At 41.2% G+C, this 20,194-nt stretch overlaps 1 protein-coding gene across 2 annotated transcripts in view; it reads left to right on the top strand.

Annotated features, from left to right (window-relative positions):
• The window catches only part of LOC135700487 (fl(2)d-associated complex component-like), a 29,861-nt gene extending 11,909 nt beyond the window's left edge, over positions 1–17,952 (top strand). The window contains exons 2-6 of one of the 2 annotated variants that reach the window (XM_065221008.1): positions 2,978–4,625; positions 4,682–6,045; positions 6,171–6,500; positions 16,871–17,183; positions 17,251–17,952. In XM_065221008.1, coding sequence (XP_065077080.1) covers positions 2,978–4,625; positions 4,682–6,045; positions 6,171–6,500; positions 16,871–17,183; positions 17,251–17,951 — 4,356 coding nt within the window. In that variant the 3' untranslated portion in view covers position 17,952. The remainder of the gene's footprint in view (positions 1–2,977; positions 4,626–4,681; positions 6,046–6,170; positions 6,501–16,870; positions 17,184–17,250) is intronic. The other variant, XM_065221009.1, reaches the window with a different exon arrangement.
• The last annotated feature ends 2,242 nt before the right edge of the window (positions 17,953–20,194 follow it).

Genomic DNA, 20,194 nt, shown 5'->3' with positions numbered 1-20,194 from the left:
CACGAGTTCATTTTAGAGCTTCGAAATTGTAGATCCCTGTATCTGGTACTCTCTTCGTCCCAAGCTAATCGATGCACCCCTCGAAACATAGGAAAATCAACGAACCCCTCATTTTATCTGTCAAACTTTCATAGCGAATCAAAATAAACATAGAATTGGGTACGTTAATCGATTTGCTTGGGACCAGGGCTGACAAATGTCATTTTCAATGAAAGATCTCACGCGATATTTACAGAGATACTCCTGTCACTATCATCAGATGAGAAAACGATGATAGAGATTTTCTTCAAAATCTCATCAAATTTTTCGTCATGACAAAACGTGACAGTGTTGTGATTATTGTAATTACTAGCTCATTTATTACTTTTAAAGTTACTTGTACCGAAAAAATCGTAATAACATATTCACTCTACCGACAATATGCTTGAATTAATCTAAATCTGTTAGAAATGTAGATGTAAACACCGTAATAGAATTATTCTCATGAGTGCTTGATCATTGGAAAATGACAAGAAAACGAATGATATCCCTAATAAACGTGTACCATATACTGACGATATCTTAGATGGTGCGACCATACCACATAAAATTGGGATGATATCCCGAATTGGTGGTTAGGCGCATCTTATGGTTATTGTTTATGCGGGATGTAGTTTCGTCTCGTGATTGTGAGAGGACCTGTTTTCTCATTCTCACATGATGGCGGTGATATTTACCAGCTCTGCTTGGGACCAAAAGGCTAGTCAAGTAGTGAGCCAATTTAAAATCGTTAGTTTCCACCGGTTGCTATTACCATAGAGGTAACTCTAAGACCAAAAGGTCTCGAAGAAACGTGCTCAATTTTGTTGGCTCAGCTCTGGTACTATCTTCGGTCCCAAGCTAATCGATTCACCTCTCGAAATATAGGAAAATCCACTAACCCGTCATTTTATCTGTTAAAGTTTCATAGCGAATCAAAACAAACATAGTGTAGTACTAGAATTTTGACTAGAATGGGGTACGTAATCGATTCGCTTGGGACCAATAGGCTAGTCAAGTAGTGAGCCAATTTAAAATCGTTAGTTTTGTATTGATTGTTGCTATTACTGTCCTGCCTGTGTTGTTTTTAGTCTGAGAAGGGAGAGATTGTCATTAGACTGATGCAAATTTTGACATTTTCGCTCCACAGTGTTCAAAAGGTTCCAAATCGGGTCCTGATTAGTTTCCCAAAATCTGAACTCATTTGAAAAGAAACTGACTTGGCACAAACCATTTGAAGTTTATATGGAAATTACTATGGGAAATCCAAACTTTTTGTTCATTGTCTTCTTACCTTTTTCCATATGGCACTATTCAAAAATTCAAAAGCTATACTTATGGAAAATTTTCTCAGCTTCAACTTTGCAGAATATAGTTGTTGAGCCAAACGTCAAATAAAATAGATATTAATTGTTTAAGAGATTGATAATCTTATGGCATGATCAAGCAGCTGTTCTGTGAGCAACACTGTATCTTGCAGTGTGACATAGTAGCCATGAATTTTGTGCTCTATTCCAAGCGCCAGAAACACCAATGTTGCCTGCTGAACAGTTGATTGAGCATAATTGTAAGACATTAGTGGCTTGAATTATTGATAACTTTTGATGCTTACATTATATTGTAGCTGAGAAAATTTTCTACGAGCTCAGTTATCATTTTTTAAAGCAGAGCTATATGGTAAATTTTTAGATGGATATGAACAAAACATTTGGTTTTCCAATAGTAATTTCCATATAAACTTCAAATGGTTTGTGCCAAATCAGTTTCTTTTCAAATGAGTTCAAATTTTGGGAGACTAATCAGGACCCAATTTGGAACCGTTTGAGCACTGTGGAGCGAAAATGTCAAAATTTGCATCAGTCTAATGGGCATGCGTCTAGAATGAGCTTCCAAAGGAAGCTTCTTTAAGAAACTTCTTTAGAAGGTTCTTCTGGAAGCTTCTTTTAGAAACTTCTTTTAAAATCTTTTTCTTTAGAGTGTTCTTGTAGAAGTTTATTCTAGACGCTTCTCGTGACTAAAACAAAAAAGACAATAAACCTGAGTAGCTACGCATTCTTAAAATGTTTAAGTAACATTTAAGGTTTAAGCAACATTTTCCCATTAGCCCTTAAGGGCCACTCACATTAGATCCGTTTGCGTTACGTTGACGTAAATTTGACAGTTAGACAATAGATTTAGCTGTCACTTTGCCGCAACGCGTCCGATCCGGATCTAATGTGCGTGGGCCTTTAGCATGTGCCCAAAGAAATCTAGTGAAACAAATTGTATGGAAAAGACTTCCGTAAATCATGTGCTCAAATGTTGAATATAGATTCGAAATTTGAAAAATCTTAAATTAACTATTTATTTATCTTTTATTACGTTTTTTAATTCTATTACTATTGTATCACTTTCACATTCACTAATTCACTATTCACTTACACTATCACTTTAAAAAAAACTATAAGAGGATACGTATTTCGTTTACTACTTGCAAACTTCTTCATTGACGAAGATTTCCATTAGTGAACGAAATACGTATCCTGTTTTAGTTTGTTTTAAATGATAGTGAAAGTGGATAGTGAATTAGAGAAAGTGAAGGTGATACAATAGTAGTAGAATTAAAAGGAAAAACTATGTAATAATGCATACAATTATTCTACTAAAACAATCATCAATAAATTTTAACTATTAATTGCTAAACTCTAAATTTCCTGCCAAAATTCCTAGAATTACAAAAATCCGCCTGGCAAAAAAAAATATACTAAAAGTGTCAAAATGGAATAGATCTATTTGATCGACTCAGGAGCACAGTGCCAATTGTCCAGGAATTCAATGATCGTGCCCCAAAAAATCCTGAATTTTGAGATATGCCCTATTTATCAGGTTGTGCTTTTGACCACGTGTCAAGCTCTCCGTTAGATTTAGAGTATTTTCAACTAATATATATTCTTTTTTTTTTGTTTTTAATTTTCCGCAGACTGTCAACAAGGAAGAGATCGTCAAGCGCATTGTTGGCTGTGACGATCCCGAACCGGTTCCACCTCCGAAAATTGTACCGGAGAGTGTCTCGGCGCACGCCAGACTCATTGAAGCGCAGCTTGCAGCCAAACTCGGCAAGGTTATAGTTAGCAGAGGCGAAACTATTGGCGCTGTTGTAGGCCCATCGAACGTGGGTAACGTTTCCAACCGGAGCGAAGCGGAACGTGGTAGTGGTGGTGGTGGTGGTGGGGGTGGACACAGCGTTACGTCGACCATAGAACGAGGTGGGCCTGGTGGTGGTAGTAGTTCCGCGCCATCAGGTGGAGGCGGCGGAGGTGGTGGCTGGGATCAATCCAGTCTGGAGAATGCTGATCAGGACATTCTAGAGCGCAAACGAAAAGAATTACAGCACGAGCTGAAACTAGAGATGGACGCCAGTGGAGGTGGAAGCAGTCATCATCACCACCATCATCATTCTTCATCGTCAATGATGAAGCAAAAATCCGCTAAGGAGACGCTGGTAGTGAAGAAGATTCGCAAGGTACCGGCACCACGTAGGTCTTCCTCTAGTTCGGATAGTTCGAGCAGCAGTGGATCGGATTCATCAGACTCGGATTCAAGTTCTAGCTCGAGCAGTTCCAGCCGAGATTCTAGAAGAGTGAAGAAACGAGCCGTTAGACAACGACGCGATTCTAGCTCTAGCTCGGATGGGGGCGGAGGCAAAAAAGTTGCCAAGAAGCATGTCAAAAAGGTTTCTGCAGATGGAACTAAGCGAATTGTAACTAAGAAAATCGGAGGTCATTTAACTAAGATTCGCGTCAAGAAAGTTACGAGTCCTGGTGGAACAACCAGTCACATTCGTAAAGTTGCCAGGGAAGTTTCCCCTAGCGGAAAGACACCGACAAAATACACCGTCAAAAAAGTGGTGGCTTTGAAGAAAGAAAAACATGTTGCCGTTGTTGATGCACGTGAACGTGTTCGCGAAAAGGAACGTGAATTAGCTCTCCGGGAGAAGGAACGCGAAAGAGAGAAAGAACGTTTGCGTCTTCGCGAAAGAGAACGGGAACGGGAACACGTCAAGAGTCGCTCTCCAAGAGCGCACATCCGATCCCGTTCGCCACGGGCACGAATATCGCCGACTGTTGTACCGGTTTCTGCCCGCGGAAGAGAGAAGAAAAAATCTCCTGAAGGATCTAGATATAGAGAACCGGTTGCAGCCGTGGTTAGACGACCAGAGCGGTCCCCGGAACGCATTGACGATCGGCGAAGACATGAAACGCTGAAAGACCGTGAACGTCGTGAAAGGCAGGAACGGGGAGAACTTGCCAGGACCAAGGAACGCGAAGAAGCGCTTGCTCGTTGTCAGGAGCGACAGCGTGAACGGGAACGCCTCGCCGCTGCTAAAGAGAGACCAGCTCCCCGACGCGAACGAGAAAATCCTGTTGATGGCGGTTTGGACAAACCCGATCGCCATCGGCCAGTTGAACGACTTTTGCCACGTCCAGCAGAACGTGCGCGAGCTTTGGCTGCTGCTAGATCTCCTGGTAAAATCGATCACGACCGTAGCCGTACTCCTAACTCACCGAGAAGCCGTGATCGGCTCGCTCCTCGGGAGCGATCATTTGACCGTGGTGTCGTGGAAAGAGGTAAAATCAAAATAATTATGCAACTTTAGCCCCACTAACGGAGTTTCTAATTACAGGATTTATAGAACATCATGATCGTCGTACTCGTTCCAGGGAACGAGAATATGTGGCTCCTATTGTTAGAGGCGCAAGGAGCCGTGATAGTCCATATGACCGTCATGCAGCTGCCCCAGCTCGAGATACCCGAGAGTACAGGGAACCTGAAGGCCGGCCCGCTTACGACAGAGAAAGAGGTCGCAGCCAAGACTATGGTCGCACCGAATACCCGGATGATCCTCCACCAAGACGAGAACTTGATAGAGAATGGGAACGGAACCGTGAACCAGATCGTGCACCACCAGCGCCGCGTACGTATGAAAGACGTGAAGAACACGGTCGAGATTGGGATCGTGAGCACTGTCGTCCACCACATAGCCACAGCCATGAACCTGATTCTTATCAAGGTCCGTCTAGGAACTGGGATGAATCACGCTGGAAAGAAGCTGATGGTTGGGTTAACGAAAAGGAACGGAATGAATGGAAGTTCAAGGAGCGTGCATGGGAACACGACGATCATCCAGCTGTGGGGCCGCCGACGCATTCTCACAGTCATAGTGGTGGTCGTCGATGGCAACATACACATCCTGAGCCGAACCAAGGACCAAATTGGCATGGTAAACCAAAAGAAGATATGGAGTTTGGCCCACGCCACAAATTGGCCGGAAGGCTCGGTGATAGAGTCGGGAATGACAACACAATGTTCCGACGGCAGCACCAAGGCCATCAGCCAATGTTTCAACGCCACGGTCGTAATGGACCCCCCGCAGGAATAGCTCCAGGTCGTTTTGGAAATCAGAATAAGTATAGCATCAATCGCACTCAGCAAAATCTTGCAGCCCAACATCAACATCCACACCAACATCCGCCACTCCAACAACGGCAGCAGCAAGAACAACAAACACAAGGATCACAACCTATTGGCCCAGGACCCTCTAATCAGTTAAGTCAATCAGGACCAGCCCAACCTGGTCCATTAATGATCGACTCCAACGTACAACCACCGGTCTCAACGCCAACGACAACTTCTAATGAACCTAAAGATGATCTTCCACCTCTAATTCACCCGATTCCTCAAGTATCTGAAGGGATTCCAGCTGTTAAACCCGTCGAGGAATCACAAACTCAACAAAGTCCATTAACTGTTGTTACCGTTACTACTGCTGCTCCTGTTGACAGTGCCACATCTACTGGACCTGCCGAAAGCGTCGAATCTACAGATAATGCAGCAATACCCGACGCAGTGGAACAAGGTACGGTGGCCAACGCAGCTGCCACGACAGAGAAACCTCCCGAGCCGGTTGCTGCTCCTCCTGAGCCCATGGATGAGGACAATCTCAGCGAAATCAGCGACGATCCGGATGATATTTTGACTAGAGAAGAAGTGAGTATATTTTTTTGCTTTTTCCTCCCCTTTTAGGCATGTTTTCTGGAAACTCCCAGTTGAAAATCAAACATTAATCTCTTTGCTTCATGCTGCGCGGATTGACTTTTGATTTCGCGTAACAGGATGATGATTTCACCGATTCCTTACTGGCTGCCGGAGAGGCTAGTGATCAGCCTAATACGGCCAAACTCTCGGGATCTGCACCAGTCGTTCTCAATTCGTCCTCTATGATGATTCCATCGCAAGTGATTCAAAATCATTCACAACAGTCTCAACCACAACAACAACAACAACAACAACAGCAGCAAAATCAACAGCAACCCTCCGGCATAAAGCGTCCTTTTTTATCTAAAGCTCGCTACAAATCCTACGATGGGTGTATCGGGGGATCAATCCAAGATCTCTACGCGAATATCGATGACGTTGGGACGTCGTTTCGAACCGGCCCCGGAGTAAGCCGTTTGAAGTTGTTGTCTTTTTGTCTTGAGTTGATTTGTTGCTTTCCCGTTGTTGTGTTATCTACTAGAAAAGGAAGTCTAGCATAACCTTTGGGGAAAAAAACAGTACTATGAGCCTACGACACGAGAAATTATGCTCATCCATTTCCCTTATCATAGTACTTTTTGTTTTTCCAAATAATGGTAGATGTTCCTTTTTTGTTGCATTGCTTTTGGTTTTTTTTTTCTTTTGACCGATAACAACTTTCATTTGGAAGAGAATGCCAGTCAAGGCTCTTTAATTAATTTCAGTAATTTTGAGTATACTTTTTGATGGATGTACCATTAGGAGTGACAAAATCTTTCGTTAATGCATGCGATAACACAATTTTAGCCCCACGCATTTTTGCGATTTTCCGCTCACTATACCCATTCTTTACATAAAGTGAGGAATCCTTATTCCCGGATGGTTAGTTCGCTGAAAAGGATAGCATATCCGGTCAGCATTCTACCTGTCGAAGTTCTAGCATCTAGGAATACGGACAAAGAAAAAGCATCCGGGAATAAGTATATCCGTTGTATCTTTTTTCGGATTTCAAAGTGTGTACGTGCATGTGTGTCTTTTATAATAAGAGGAAACTTTTAAAAAGCCATTGAGCGACTGCTCCATGAATGGGGATTATACCCACCAAAAACTCTTACTCGCCTTGCCTGTGTGCCACTCTAGAGTACTACTTCGGGGGAAGCTATAGATACCTACTCATGCACTTATGCATTTATTAGAATAAGGTGGGGCAAGATGGGTCATCTATGGGTGGTGGAAGTATTGTGATCGTGCGATAATTTGGTTCTTTAAGAGCACCCGCACCAATGCGTTGCTAAAGCTATTTTAGCAACCTCCACCATAACGCAGTAACCGCACTGAGGGTTGCTATTAAAGTGCGGAAAATAAGAATCTGCCTCTCGGTGAACAGCGGGTTGACAAATATAGCAGCGCGAAAGCAACCGGCCCAAGCGTTGCTATCTACGAAATGTTTGTTTTGTTTTTCATTTGAACATTATGATATATGAATAAATTTGGATTTAGGACAAAAATGTGGACCCAAGGGACGGCAAAGCATGCCTCTGGAAGTCCCGGAACATGCGTAAATGTAGAAAATTAGTAAAGAAGGATCTAGATTTTTTTAAATCAATTTGTTGTTATGCTGCATGAACTAATTTGGATTTGAAACCAGTATGTGCACTCTGGTGGCCATGGAGTACCTGAGTACCTGATGGGCGACGACTCGTTGAATTCAAATCTGCGCCTAACGAAGTAACCGTCTCCATTGGTCTCGGTCCTGAGCCAATCGCTTCCAGTCGCCTTGGACGTTCAAGGACCTAATGTCCTCCTCAACTGCACAAAGCCAACGCGTGCGTGGCCTACCCCGAAGCCGACGTCCTCTTTCGGGTTCCCTGCTGAATATTGACTTCGCTTGACGCTCTTCCGGCATTCGTGCCACATGCCCAGCCCACTGTAGCCTGCCGTGTTTTATAAGCTTCACAATATCCATGCCGCTTTATACTTGGTACAACTCGTGATTCATGCGACGCCGCCAGATGCCATTTTCCAGTTTACCGCCGAGTATTGTTCGCAGCACTTTACGCTCGAAGACACCGAAAGCTCTCCGATCGGCCTCTTTCAATGCCCACGATTCGTGGCCATAAAGGGCTACCGGCAGAATCAACGTCTTGTACAGCACGAATTTCGGTTTTCGTACGCAAGCTGCGGGACTTCAGCTGGCTACGCAACCCGTAGAAAGCCCTGTTCGCGGCTGCAATACGCCTTTTCACCTCGCGGGTAACATCATTATCGCACGTCACTAAAGTACCAAGATAAACAAATTCGTCCACAACTTCAAATTTTTCGCCATCTAGCACCACTTCACTACCAACACCACTATTGCTCCCACGCTTTCTACCGGCGACCATGTACTTCGTTTTGGTAGAATTTATCGTGAGACCAATCCTCGCTGTCTCCCTCTTAAAAGGCGCGAACGCCTCTTCCACTGCTCTACGGTCGATTCCGATGATGTCGATGTCGTACGCAAAACCAAGGAGCATGTGCGACTTTGTGATGATGGTACCGTTCCTCTGCATGCCAGCTCTCCTAATCGCTCCTTCGAGGGCGATGTTGAATAGCAAGTTCGAAAAAGCATCTCCCTGCTTCAACCCATCTAAGGTCACGAACGAGGCCGAAATCTCGTCTGCAACCCGTACACATGATTTCGAACCATCCAGCGTTGCACGAATCAGCCTAATTAGTTTCGTCGGAAAACCGTTTTCTTGCATTATCTGTCATAGCTCGTTTCTCTTTACTGAATCGTACGCTGCCTTGAAATCTATGAACAGATGATGAGTCTGCAAGTTGTATACCCGAAACTTCTCAAGGGTTTGACGCAGGGTAAACATTTGATCCGTCGTTGATCGACCCTCACGAAAACCAGCATGGTATTCGCCGACGTAGGATTCCTCAAGCGGTCTCAATCTGTTGAACAGAACACGTGATACTATTTTGTACGCCGAATTCAGAAGCGTGATTCCTCTGTAATTGGTGATTCCTCTGTAATTTGTAGAGGGGACAAACGAGACCATCCAACCAACTAGCGGGCAATTCTTCCTCCTCCCATAATCTGAGCAGTATACGGTGGATCATCTGGTGCAGCTGCTCACTTCCGTGTTTGAGAAGTTCGGCCGGGTGGTCGTCCTTCCCCGCAGCCTTACTGTTTTCCAGCTCTCGTATCGCCTTTTTCACCTCTTCTAGCGTTGGTGGTTCCACAGCTTGACCATCGTCGTCGATGGGGTACACGACGTTAGGCATACGGTCGTTAGGCATACGGACGTTAGGCATACGGACGTTAGGCATAATGTACGGTAGGCATAATGGACGTTAGGCATAAAGGATGTTAGGCATAATAGACGTTAGGCATAATCTACCCGTTGAATTCCAGAAGGATGATAATGGGGACCGTGTATTGATTGCTGACATCGGTGACAATAATAAAAGAGACTTAATTTATGGGACTAATGAAAACTTGCGACGTCTTGGACAGGCAAAGTTTTTGGTTGAAGATTCTTGTTCTTGTTGTTTTTGGTTGAAGATCACAGTTCCTTGTTTGTTTCGGCAACTCGTCACTGTTCATGGAAGTATCGCTCCCTCACATCAGCAGACAGTTCTGCTAGTATTCATTCTGATGGCAACAAAAACACAATCGTTGTATCGAAAAGTATGGGAGTAAATCCTGGAAGCATCAGATATGTTTTTGTTATTGAATGAAAAACCATTCTTCATTTCATGAGCTGTTCTTTGGCATCATCTTTTATTCAACCTCAGCTGTTTTTTTGTTATTGAATGGAAATTCACAGAATTCACCATTCTTTATTTCATGAGCTGTTCTTTGACGAAAACCTTTTCTTCTTTGACATTTCCGGAGAACTTCGATATTAGGGTGTAATTGCTTTGGTAAACAAACACTTCATTTGACGATTTCTCGCGAATTAAAGCTCAATCTAAAAAACTAACAACACAAACAGGCAGATGAATGGTTCCTCTATCATTTGGTATAGTTTGTTCATGAGATTTTTCTTTTATTCGCGATCAGCGATTGACATGTCTGTTTACAAAAGCAATTACGCCCAAATCTCAAAGTTTCCCGGATTTGCAATAGATGTGTAAGAATATATTACAACAAATGTGTGCTTTATTATTTCTATATGCGATTGATTTCAAGATGTAGTAAAAAACTATGCTGAGTTTTGTTGCCAGATTACTTAACCACTATCGCTACTAATCTTGGATCTAAGTAAATATGTAGGTACGTCACTTATGATATGATAAATAATGGATTTCATTGTTTACCATGCTCGAAACAGTTTTCTAGAGTTGCACAGCAGCAAGGTATTTTATGCCTAACGTCCATTATGCCTAACGTTTATTATGCCTAATGACTGTATGCCTAACGTTCATTATGCCTAACGTCCGTATGCCTAACGTCCGTGTGCCTAACGTCCGTATGCCTAAGGTCCGTATGCCTAAGGTCCGTATGCCTAACGTATTTATGCCAAATGGGGTACACTCGTCGTCGATGTGTGTTCTGTTTGTAGATGCTCTCTCGTTCTCTCCGTTCAGCAACGTCTCGAAGTACTCCTTCCACCTGGCAGCCACCATCGTTTTATCTGTCAGCAGATTACCTTCACGGTCATAGCACATGGCGGGAGACGGCGCTGTCTTACTCCTCACGCCATTGACAGTTGCGTAAAACCTTCGCATATCATTCTGCTTCATACTTTCTTGCGCCTCAGCAATAACGCGTTCCTCGTACTGCCTTTTTTCCTGCGATGGGTTCGTTTCTCGGCTGACCTTGCTACCCTGTACCGCTCTCTGTTCGGACGGGTACCAGACACCAACATCCGGCTTCTGGCGACATTCTTCTCCTCTGTCACTCGCTGGCACTCCTCGTCAAACCACCCGTTCCGGGGGCGCCTCTGAGCTGTACCTATCACCTGGTGGCCATGGAACGGTCCTTCAAGAGCTTCACGAATCACTTATTCCGAAGCTATATGTATGATTTAGGATCTAGGACTAGCAATCAGGTAGCGGTGTGGTTCTCTGGAAGATTTTGAACATCCCCAAAAGTAGTCAATTCGCGTAAAAATCCGAGGGGGGCGACACATCTAAATCTCAATTCTAGATGCTCAAAAAATCTCACACTAGCGAATCAATCTTCGAAAAATCATCTTTCATTTCTCGCATCTACTTGCATCGTGCTTCATGTTTTTGCAGGAAATCTTCAAAATCGACATAAATCTTCCTTCTATCTACTCAGCGTGCGTGCAGCTAGCCACAGCAAAACACAATCTTTTCTGCATCGTAGATAGAGTCGCCCCCTCGTAAAAATCCTAGTTTTATTTGGGTTTCCCTGAGGATTTGAATCTTTCCTGAAGTTGATTAATTTTTCTATTGTTCCGGAAATTTTAATCATATTTATAAAATATTCTGAAGACCTCGCATTGTTTTTGAAGCATCACAAAATTTATGAAATTATTAAAATATCCCATAATTCCTTTGAACTCTTTGAAATATCCTGCAATTTTCCTTAAATAAATGAAACTGATATGAAGATTTCTAATCATCAACGAAGTTCCGGGAACTTCCCAAAATATAATGAAACTACCAAAAAATCTCTGTACTTCTCTGAAGGTCTCTAGACGTTCTTGAAGATTTCTGAACATTTTAAAAGATCTCGCGATTTTTTTGAACATAATCTGATCGTCGCTGAACATCCTGCATTTTTTGCAGTTCCTTAAACTGCATTGAATACCATGGAACTTCTATAAAATGATCTCACATTTTCCTGATGCTCCTGTAAGATCTCTTATGTTTCTGAAATTTAAATAAAGGTCTTGGTACTTTGATGAAGTTTCGGAAATTCCCTCAGTTTCTTGGATCTTCTTAAACATTCTTCAATTTGCATGATTTTTTTTAAATTTATTTATTTATTTTTTCCATTTCTGAAGTACTCTCAATTCAACTACCCTGAACTAAATAGAACTGTCAAAAAATTCTCTTTCTGAATTTTATTGAATTGACCGGGATTTATCGGAGCTTACGCATACAAATCTTCGAACTTCCCTGAAAGTCTGGAATTTCTTAAATTTCTCGACGTTATGAAGTTATTGGAAGTGCCTTTAATATCTCTGAAACTTCCTAAAGCTCTCTAGTTTAACTTCTTTGAGCTACTTGGAAGTTCTTTAAAATGTCAATTATATATAATTATTTTGACTTCCCTAAATTTCTCACATTTTCTTAAAAGTTCCTGCAGTTTCCTGAAGCTTTTGGAACTACTTTAAAAATCCTGAAGTTTGCCTGAAGTTCACAAAAAAATTCCCGCAGTTTGCCTATGAAACTTTTCTGATGATGTTCCTGGAATTGTTCAGAAATTAATGGAATTGCCCAGAAGATTTTTAAATTTCCCTTTAAACATGGATCTTCTGTGTAGTTTTCTCAATGTTTTTAAGTTCATTCCCTGAAGTTTTTTTTTACTGTAATTGTAATTGTTCAGTGCATAGGCTGTGCCTTCCGCTAAGAAGGCTTATCTAGAGACCAACCCCCTAGTCTATACACCTACTGTCCTTCCCGTTGCACTCGTCAGCTCGTGCGATACTCTAAACACACATGGGTGGTCGTATCCGGGTCCTCCCCTGGGTAGGCTCGTGTCCATCCAGGTTCTGGTACATTAACTTATCTATATGCATGGTAATTATACTTTTAAAACTCACCTTTTGATTATAATGTCGAAAATGCTGAAACTAAATAAAGGTTAGCAATCCATATAAGGTGTGTGCTGCGAATTGAAGGAAATGAGGTTCAGATGTGAAGTATAGGTAATTCTAAAATAGGTAAATAAATTAATCATTAGCTGCTAACAGTTACTAATAAATGGGTACGATAAATCACTCATCAATGAGTATTGCCACTCCCACTGAAAAATCGGCAAAACCTTTATCATAAATGGATATTCGATTCCTACCGTGTATTTAAAGTAAAGTAAGGATCTTATCAAGCAAGCACACACCTTTTACGATTCTTATCCTACTTACGGTTTCCTGCACATACGACTTTTCCTAGATACAAGCTTCGTCCAGTATACATTGGCTGTCTCCAACCGGCATGATCCTTTCTGTCTGCTTCCTCTTGCCGGTGCAAGTTTAATTCTTCTTTTCTTGTTCGAATTTTCTTTTTCTCCTATTGATCTTCTGGTCGTGTTCCCATTTGTCCTCAGGCAGTTAATATTAGTACATGATAGGAAGAAAGAAAGAAATAAAACAAGTTAAGTGTGAGCCGCATGCATTGGTTACTTATTTGGGTCATGGTGTTGTCTTCCCTATTTATTTGCCTCTATTCGCTCTCATATCGCAACGTTTAACTCTGGATCAACAATAGAAAAGGGCCCACCAGCATTTGTAAACAAACCGCTCCAAAGCCCCCCACTCACAAAGCGAAGGCCACCCACGCAAACCAACACCATCATCGGATAGGGGAAACTTCCACCTACACGAAGATGGTGTTGGTCTGCGTGAGCAGCCCCCGATCCGCGAGGAACGGGCCTTGGACGGCCTGCCCACAAACGCCGATGGGCCCCCCTCCATTGTTGATCCAGAACTCACCCCCTTCCCTCACACTATTATGGTCGGAAAAGAGAACCCAAATTTAGGAATCTATCGCGAACTGCGATGCAGAAGATATTAATAGCAAACTAATCTGGAACTGGTCTAAGACATATGGTCCAGTGAGTATTGACACCTCACACTGTTGTGAATGAGCACGGACGCGAGATTTACTAGAGTATTAAATGCAAAACGCAAATTCAAAATAAAACTTGACAAGTCATCGTCAATCCCCTTATTCTTGGGCAGGGTCTGACGATGTGAATCTGATTTTGATCAGTGAACGGGCCCCATATGGTACATTTTCTCACTATGAACATGTCATTTCCAGCCTATCTGAACTATTTAATAAATGGAAACCAACATGGGTTACGCTTCCCCTAAGCGGGCCCTCCGCATCCTATCTCTGTCTTATCTCAAATGCCAATGGTTTGAATGTATCAATATATACATTGGAAATGAAGTTCAATCAAATAAACCCATACCCCACTCACTTGGCCAGGCTTCAGAATCGTCCAGTGGGCAGTGCGCTCTACACTCCAAGTTCCCTTTCTTTCAAATTCACCCCAAATTTGATATTTTACCCCTTTGAGTGTTGATTAATCACAATGAAACATTGTGACAGAGCACGGACTTGAGGTTACTAGAGTATTAAATAATATAGGTCCTATTTAGGATTATATCTGAAAAATCCAAATTTGGCCAACGCCCACCATTCCCTGAAGTTTTTTTTACTATCCTTAAATTTTCGGAACTTCTTGATAATTTCCTCTATTTTACTGAAATAAATTAAACTGCCATAAAGTTCTCGAAACGAACCTAAAGTTTAAGGAACGTCCCTTAAGTTCTCACAGTTTTCCTGATATTCATGGAACTGCCCTGACATTTTCAGAACTTACCCAAAGTTCACGTAAGTTACTCATAGGTCTTCAAACTTAAATTTTCCTGAATTTAATGGACAGTTTCGGGACCACCAGTGTCCCAGATTCAAATTCATTCATGCAGCATCACAACAAGTGATTTAAAAAAAATCGCTGGGCTATTCGGACTTCCAGAGGACCATTTCTTGAGTACGTGGGCATGTTAGAGCTTAACCTTCAATTTGAAGTATTCGTGGTTAGGTATATCAATATTGTTGAAAAAACAATCACGAAACTCTGTGATCAATTTCAGTTCGAAGTTCAGTTTAGCGAAAGCCGAAAACGTAAATTCACAACCGCAATAGCAATAACAAGTTGCTAACTAAAATAGCAATGGCTAAAAGTTGTCTGCATTAAAAACGGAACCGAAACCCAAAATCTCATTAATTTTGGTACAGTGGAACTATTTTAAGTAAATGCGATTACATTGGCAAAAATCACCATCTTAGCGCCTCTCGGTGGGACTTTGTATGCACTGAACGAAAACATCCGCAATAATTCGAATGATTATTGTATTGCTCGAGCCCTTTAACAATATGCTGTCGAATTTCAGAAGATTGCCTTACGGTTGAATTCGTCATCAATAGATGAGCATTAGAGTGATGCAAAATTTGAAATTTTCGCTCCACAATACTTAAACGATTCCAAATCGGATCCTGACTTACCTCTCAAAATTTGAACCCATTTGGTGAGAAACTGAGATCGCACAAACCATTTAAAGTTTGTATGGGAATTACTATGGTTAAACCAAGATTTTTGTTCATGTCTATCTAATAATTCACCATATCGGTCTGCTTCAAAAGCTTTCAATTGTACTTTTAGGAAATTTTCCCAGCTACAACTTTGCATAAGATCACTTTTTGATTAAATGCAAGGATCGAAAGTTATCAATGGTTCCATGCGCTGATGTCTTATGATCATGCTCAATCAGCTGCTCAGCAGGCAACATTGGTGTTTCTGGGGCGTTGAATAGGACACAAAAATCATGGCGACTATGTCACACTGCAAAATACAGTGTTGCCTACAGAGCAGCTGCTTGATCATGTCATAAGTTAACAAATCTCTTAAATAATTACTAACTTTTTCCTGTCTCGTTTTACATAGAAACGATCTTCAGCAAAGTTGTAGCTGAGAAAATTTTCTATAAGAATGGTTATCGAACTGTTTCGCAGCGCAATATGGAAAAAGACTAGAAGGCACTGAGCAAAAAGTTGAGATTTCCCATAGTAATTTACATGCAAACTTCAAATGACTTGTGCGAAGTCTGTTTCTAACCAAATGAGTTGTAACTTTGGGAGGCTAATCAGGACCCAATTTGAAACCATTTAAGCACTGTGGAGCGAAAAAGTCAAATTTTGCATCAGTCTAATGAGCATCCATATGTCTATCCTCCGAATAATGGATGATGTTTATTTGAATATTGGCTGCACAGCACTCAGAGGACAACAATTTAAGGATCAATGGTTTAGATTATAGTTGAAATTCGATTGTTTACATTTCCATATTTAATAGCCATGAACAGTCATTCATCATGGATTCAAAAATCATTTGGTGGTAGAGGAAATTTCCTCCACCACGAAATAGACAGTCTTCGGTTTCCACGGTTTAACAATGTTCGTACCACCTCTGATAGCGATGGCTATGCTTCCACCTCGTGTTTCTGCTCTGATCTGACGTTTGATAGAATCATTTACGCCATCGTACCATATGCATTTCAATTTAAGATGATAATCATTCTGCAGAAAGCATTACGCATTTCAACTGAAGACCTCATTTGAGTACCTGAGTTGCTCAGAGTTATTCTGGTTTACTCTGGCATCTGATCTAATTTGTGACGAAACCAGAATTAGTAGGGCATATCGTTTTAGAATCTGAACATTCAAATTACAGTTCGACAACGAAATGTAAACAACAAAAGAAGGAAGGCAATGGATGCAAAATTTAAATTAAGGATATGATATGGTTTTCTACCAGTCGATTGAAGTGTTGGCTATGTTTGGCTTTCTGCAGGACACTTTTCGCTTTGCAATGGTAATGAAATTGACCAGGATTTTAGGAAAACTATCATTAGGTTTAATGATATACAAGGAAGTACCATTCAGACTAACGAAACCGTTGTCAAAAACGAAATCTCTCTACTCCTTTAATCTTTGTTTTATCCACTTTCTAATATAATAATTTCTTAGGAACGACCACTGCTCTTTCTTTTTTTAAATTTCAAATTCACCTTCAATTTCAAATTTCCTCAACCACATCCAGGAAATTACAAATCAACTGAATGATTCAACCGGTGGAGCCGATGGTAAACCATCGACCGGTGATTCCAACATTCAAGACTCGAACAACCCGATGAATGTTGGCTTCGATGCGCTGCAGCCTAACATGGCACAACATCAGCAACAAGCAGGCAGCTCGGATGCATCCGGGAATGCCGCAGCTTTCAGTGCCCTAGAAGTGAAAGATCCAAAAGAAGCTGGCAAGCTGCACGCCAACAAGGAACTGAAGGAAGAAATGGATCTCGATTTTGAAGAAATCTCCGACGGCGAATTGGAGGAGGAGAATAAATTCAAAGGTACATCAACAGGCTTCACAGGGTGTTACTTACATTAAAATACAACTTATGAACATCTTCATTACAGGACTGGGCGATGCACTCGGTGTAGATTGGGCCAGCTTGGCACAGGAAACCCGTGCCAAGTTGAAACCGGAGCAAACCATTCCAGTTTCGGCCCGTAATCGTTGGAAGGCACATCACATTCTCTTGGACATTGGTATCTCGGTGCGGTTAGCCGGTGAGGCTTATGCTCAGCGTGTACTCACGGAATCTAAGGAAAAACTACGGGAAGAGATAGAGGAATTCAAGGCAGCTGCCGAGCAGCAGAAAGTTGCTGCTGTTAAAAAAGAGGAAGAAGAACAACTCTTCAATGGAGTGAAAATAAAGAAGGAAATTCTCGATGAAGAAGAACGGAAGGAACAGCAAACGGATGAATCTGCCGTTAAAAAAGAAGACTCGAATGAGAATAACGAAGTTTCCGAGCAGGAAGCCAATCTGGCCGATATAGACAAAATTCTCCATCCGGTAGCATCGGTGCATGTGGCTATGCGGGAACGTGCTCGTGCAAGACGTAACCTCATACTTTGCGCTGCCGGACCCCATAGTCGTGCGCTAAGTGCCCGACGTGATTTGGAAATTCGCCGCCAGTTGTGTGGTTTTCCTCCACAGGAATGTAACGAACGCATTACAGAACACCAGTCAACCCCTACCAATCCAGAGCTACACGAAACGGTAATGAAACTGTACCAGGCAACCATGCAGCAGAAAAAAATCGAAGTGCAGTAAATTTATTTGAACAGTTTTAGTTCCGTTTTAGTTCTATGGCAGAAGAGGTCTCTCTTGTCAACAGATAATTTATAGGAATAATGATGTCTACGTAGTATTGTATGTTTCCCTAGGCTTAAGCAGATATAGAAAAAACCCTCTTTATTTTGCACTACTCTACTAACTAAACAGCAATGTATCGTGTTGGTCCATAAAAAGAACTTTTTCTTTCTGTTGTGTATTTAAACCTAACACGCACGTAGGTTCTGAATAAAGTAATAAAATTTTATCATGCGGTACAACATTCGAGTGCGTTTTTTTTTAATCGAATTTTTATGACAAAAGAACCAATGGATACGTACCGGTCTAATCAGCGTTTTGTAGATAGTCAACTTCTTGCTGCGGCGAACTTTATCTTCCAAAGTGAGCACGATTATCTGCAATTGATCTCTCTACTGGTGTCATTATCGGCGGTCAGTTCGGAACTCGTGAAGAGAGTCTATAACATATAGTCTCGTTTTCGTTCGAAACTTTTTCTATAGAGTAAATCGCAAAAGTACGCACTGGTTCGAAAGCCAGGTAAAAAAATGATGGACCAATGATTATGAGTAGAATTGAAGCCTCACCTGAATACAAGCTTACTAGAAAAAACTTCATATATTTTGAATAATCCACCTAATTTAAAAGGTTATCACCAGAAGTATGTAGTATTTTTTTTGATTTTTGAATTTTGATATAAAATAACATTTTAAATTGGCTCACAACTTGACTAGCCTATTGGTCCCAAGTACATCTATAAGCGTACCCCATTCTAGTCGAAATTCTAGTACTACACTATGTTTGTTTTGATTCGCTATGAAAGTTTTAAATAAATTGAGTGGTTCGTGGATTTTCCTATATTTCGAGGGGTGTATCGATTAGCTTGGGACCGAAGAGCCAAAAAGTTGAGCTCGTTTCTTCGGGACCTTCTGATCTTAACTCTATGGTATTATTATATCATGGATGAAGATTATAACGTAAATATTCCAGTATTATGATTGATCTATATGGTATGTACCAACAGACGTTATAGGAAATTGATTGATTAATTTCTTTATTATAGAGACTTTAAGCCATCGGCTGGTTCGTCTTTGACGTAGGAAAGACGTCATTTATGGGAGACCCTTTTCATTATTGACTTCGAGTGGGGCAAGAGTACGAATGGCTTAGAAATTATGCTAGAACCTGTATTAAATCTTTAACTAGTAGAACTTTTTGCAATAAAATTACCGAACATAATAATTACATTAAATTTGTATGATTTTATGTTAATTTACACCACTAAAAATCACTAACTTTCAACACTTGATCAAAGAAAACAGATGAGGTCATACACATAATATGCGCTTAAATATGACGAACTAAGGTCCAATTTTGATTTGTTATTGATTTAGAAAGCATTAATTCGATTATAATAGTCGTTTGTGAAACATTTAATAAAATGCGCACCATGGTCCCACCAGTACGCAGTCGGCACCCTTTTACTTAATCAACAATATAAGAAAAATGCCATGATTTTTCAAATAGCTATCCATAAGGAATTGTGGTTAAATAGTCAAGGAATCGACTCACGGGTATAAACTAAAATTTGATGAAGAGCTTTGAGTGGGTTGGTTTATTTCCTTTAAATTCCGTTATAATTGCTTATCTTTTGACAGATACGCGTATTTCGTCAACTACTTGCAGACTTCATCAGTGCCAGGTAGTGGTGTTGAGTACTTGGAACTGATGAAGTCTGCAAGTAGTAGACGAGATACGCGTATCTATCAAAAGATAAGCAATTATAACGGAATTTAAAGGAAATAAATCAACCCACTCAAAGCTTTTCATAAAGGGATTCCGTTAAGAGGTTCGACAAAATTTGATGATACCATAAAAAAATGGGAGCGGGACATACATTTCGTCGAAGGTCGTTTCGCCGAATGGCAGGGCTGGTAGCGAGTCACTTTTTAGCAACTCCCTGGCAACTTGACAACTTCAGTATATTTCCAGTGTACCCCGACAATTTGGTGCTGGTGGTTCTGTCAAACTCACAAATTTCAGAAGTGTTATCTGAATAGGGCGAATTCGGAAATGATGTACAGTAAATAAAAATAAAATTTAAAATTCATCTTATTTTCGCGCGTCCACCGGTTTGGACACGTGACGTCCGATGTAAAAATTAACATTAGCAACATACGAACTACAGTGATGCCAGCGAGAAATGTCGTTATGATTCTCAGTAG

This window comes from Ochlerotatus camptorhynchus, unplaced genomic scaffold (assembly GCF_037179485.1).
Source record: "Ochlerotatus camptorhynchus isolate MF236.1 unplaced genomic scaffold, CSIRO-AGI_Acam_v1.1 ptg000137l, whole genome shotgun sequence".
Lineage (NCBI taxonomy): Eukaryota > Metazoa > Arthropoda > Insecta > Diptera > Culicidae > Ochlerotatus > Ochlerotatus camptorhynchus.
The sequence above is the reverse complement of the archived record's forward strand: the minus strand, read 5'-3'. Positions and strand labels throughout refer to the sequence as shown.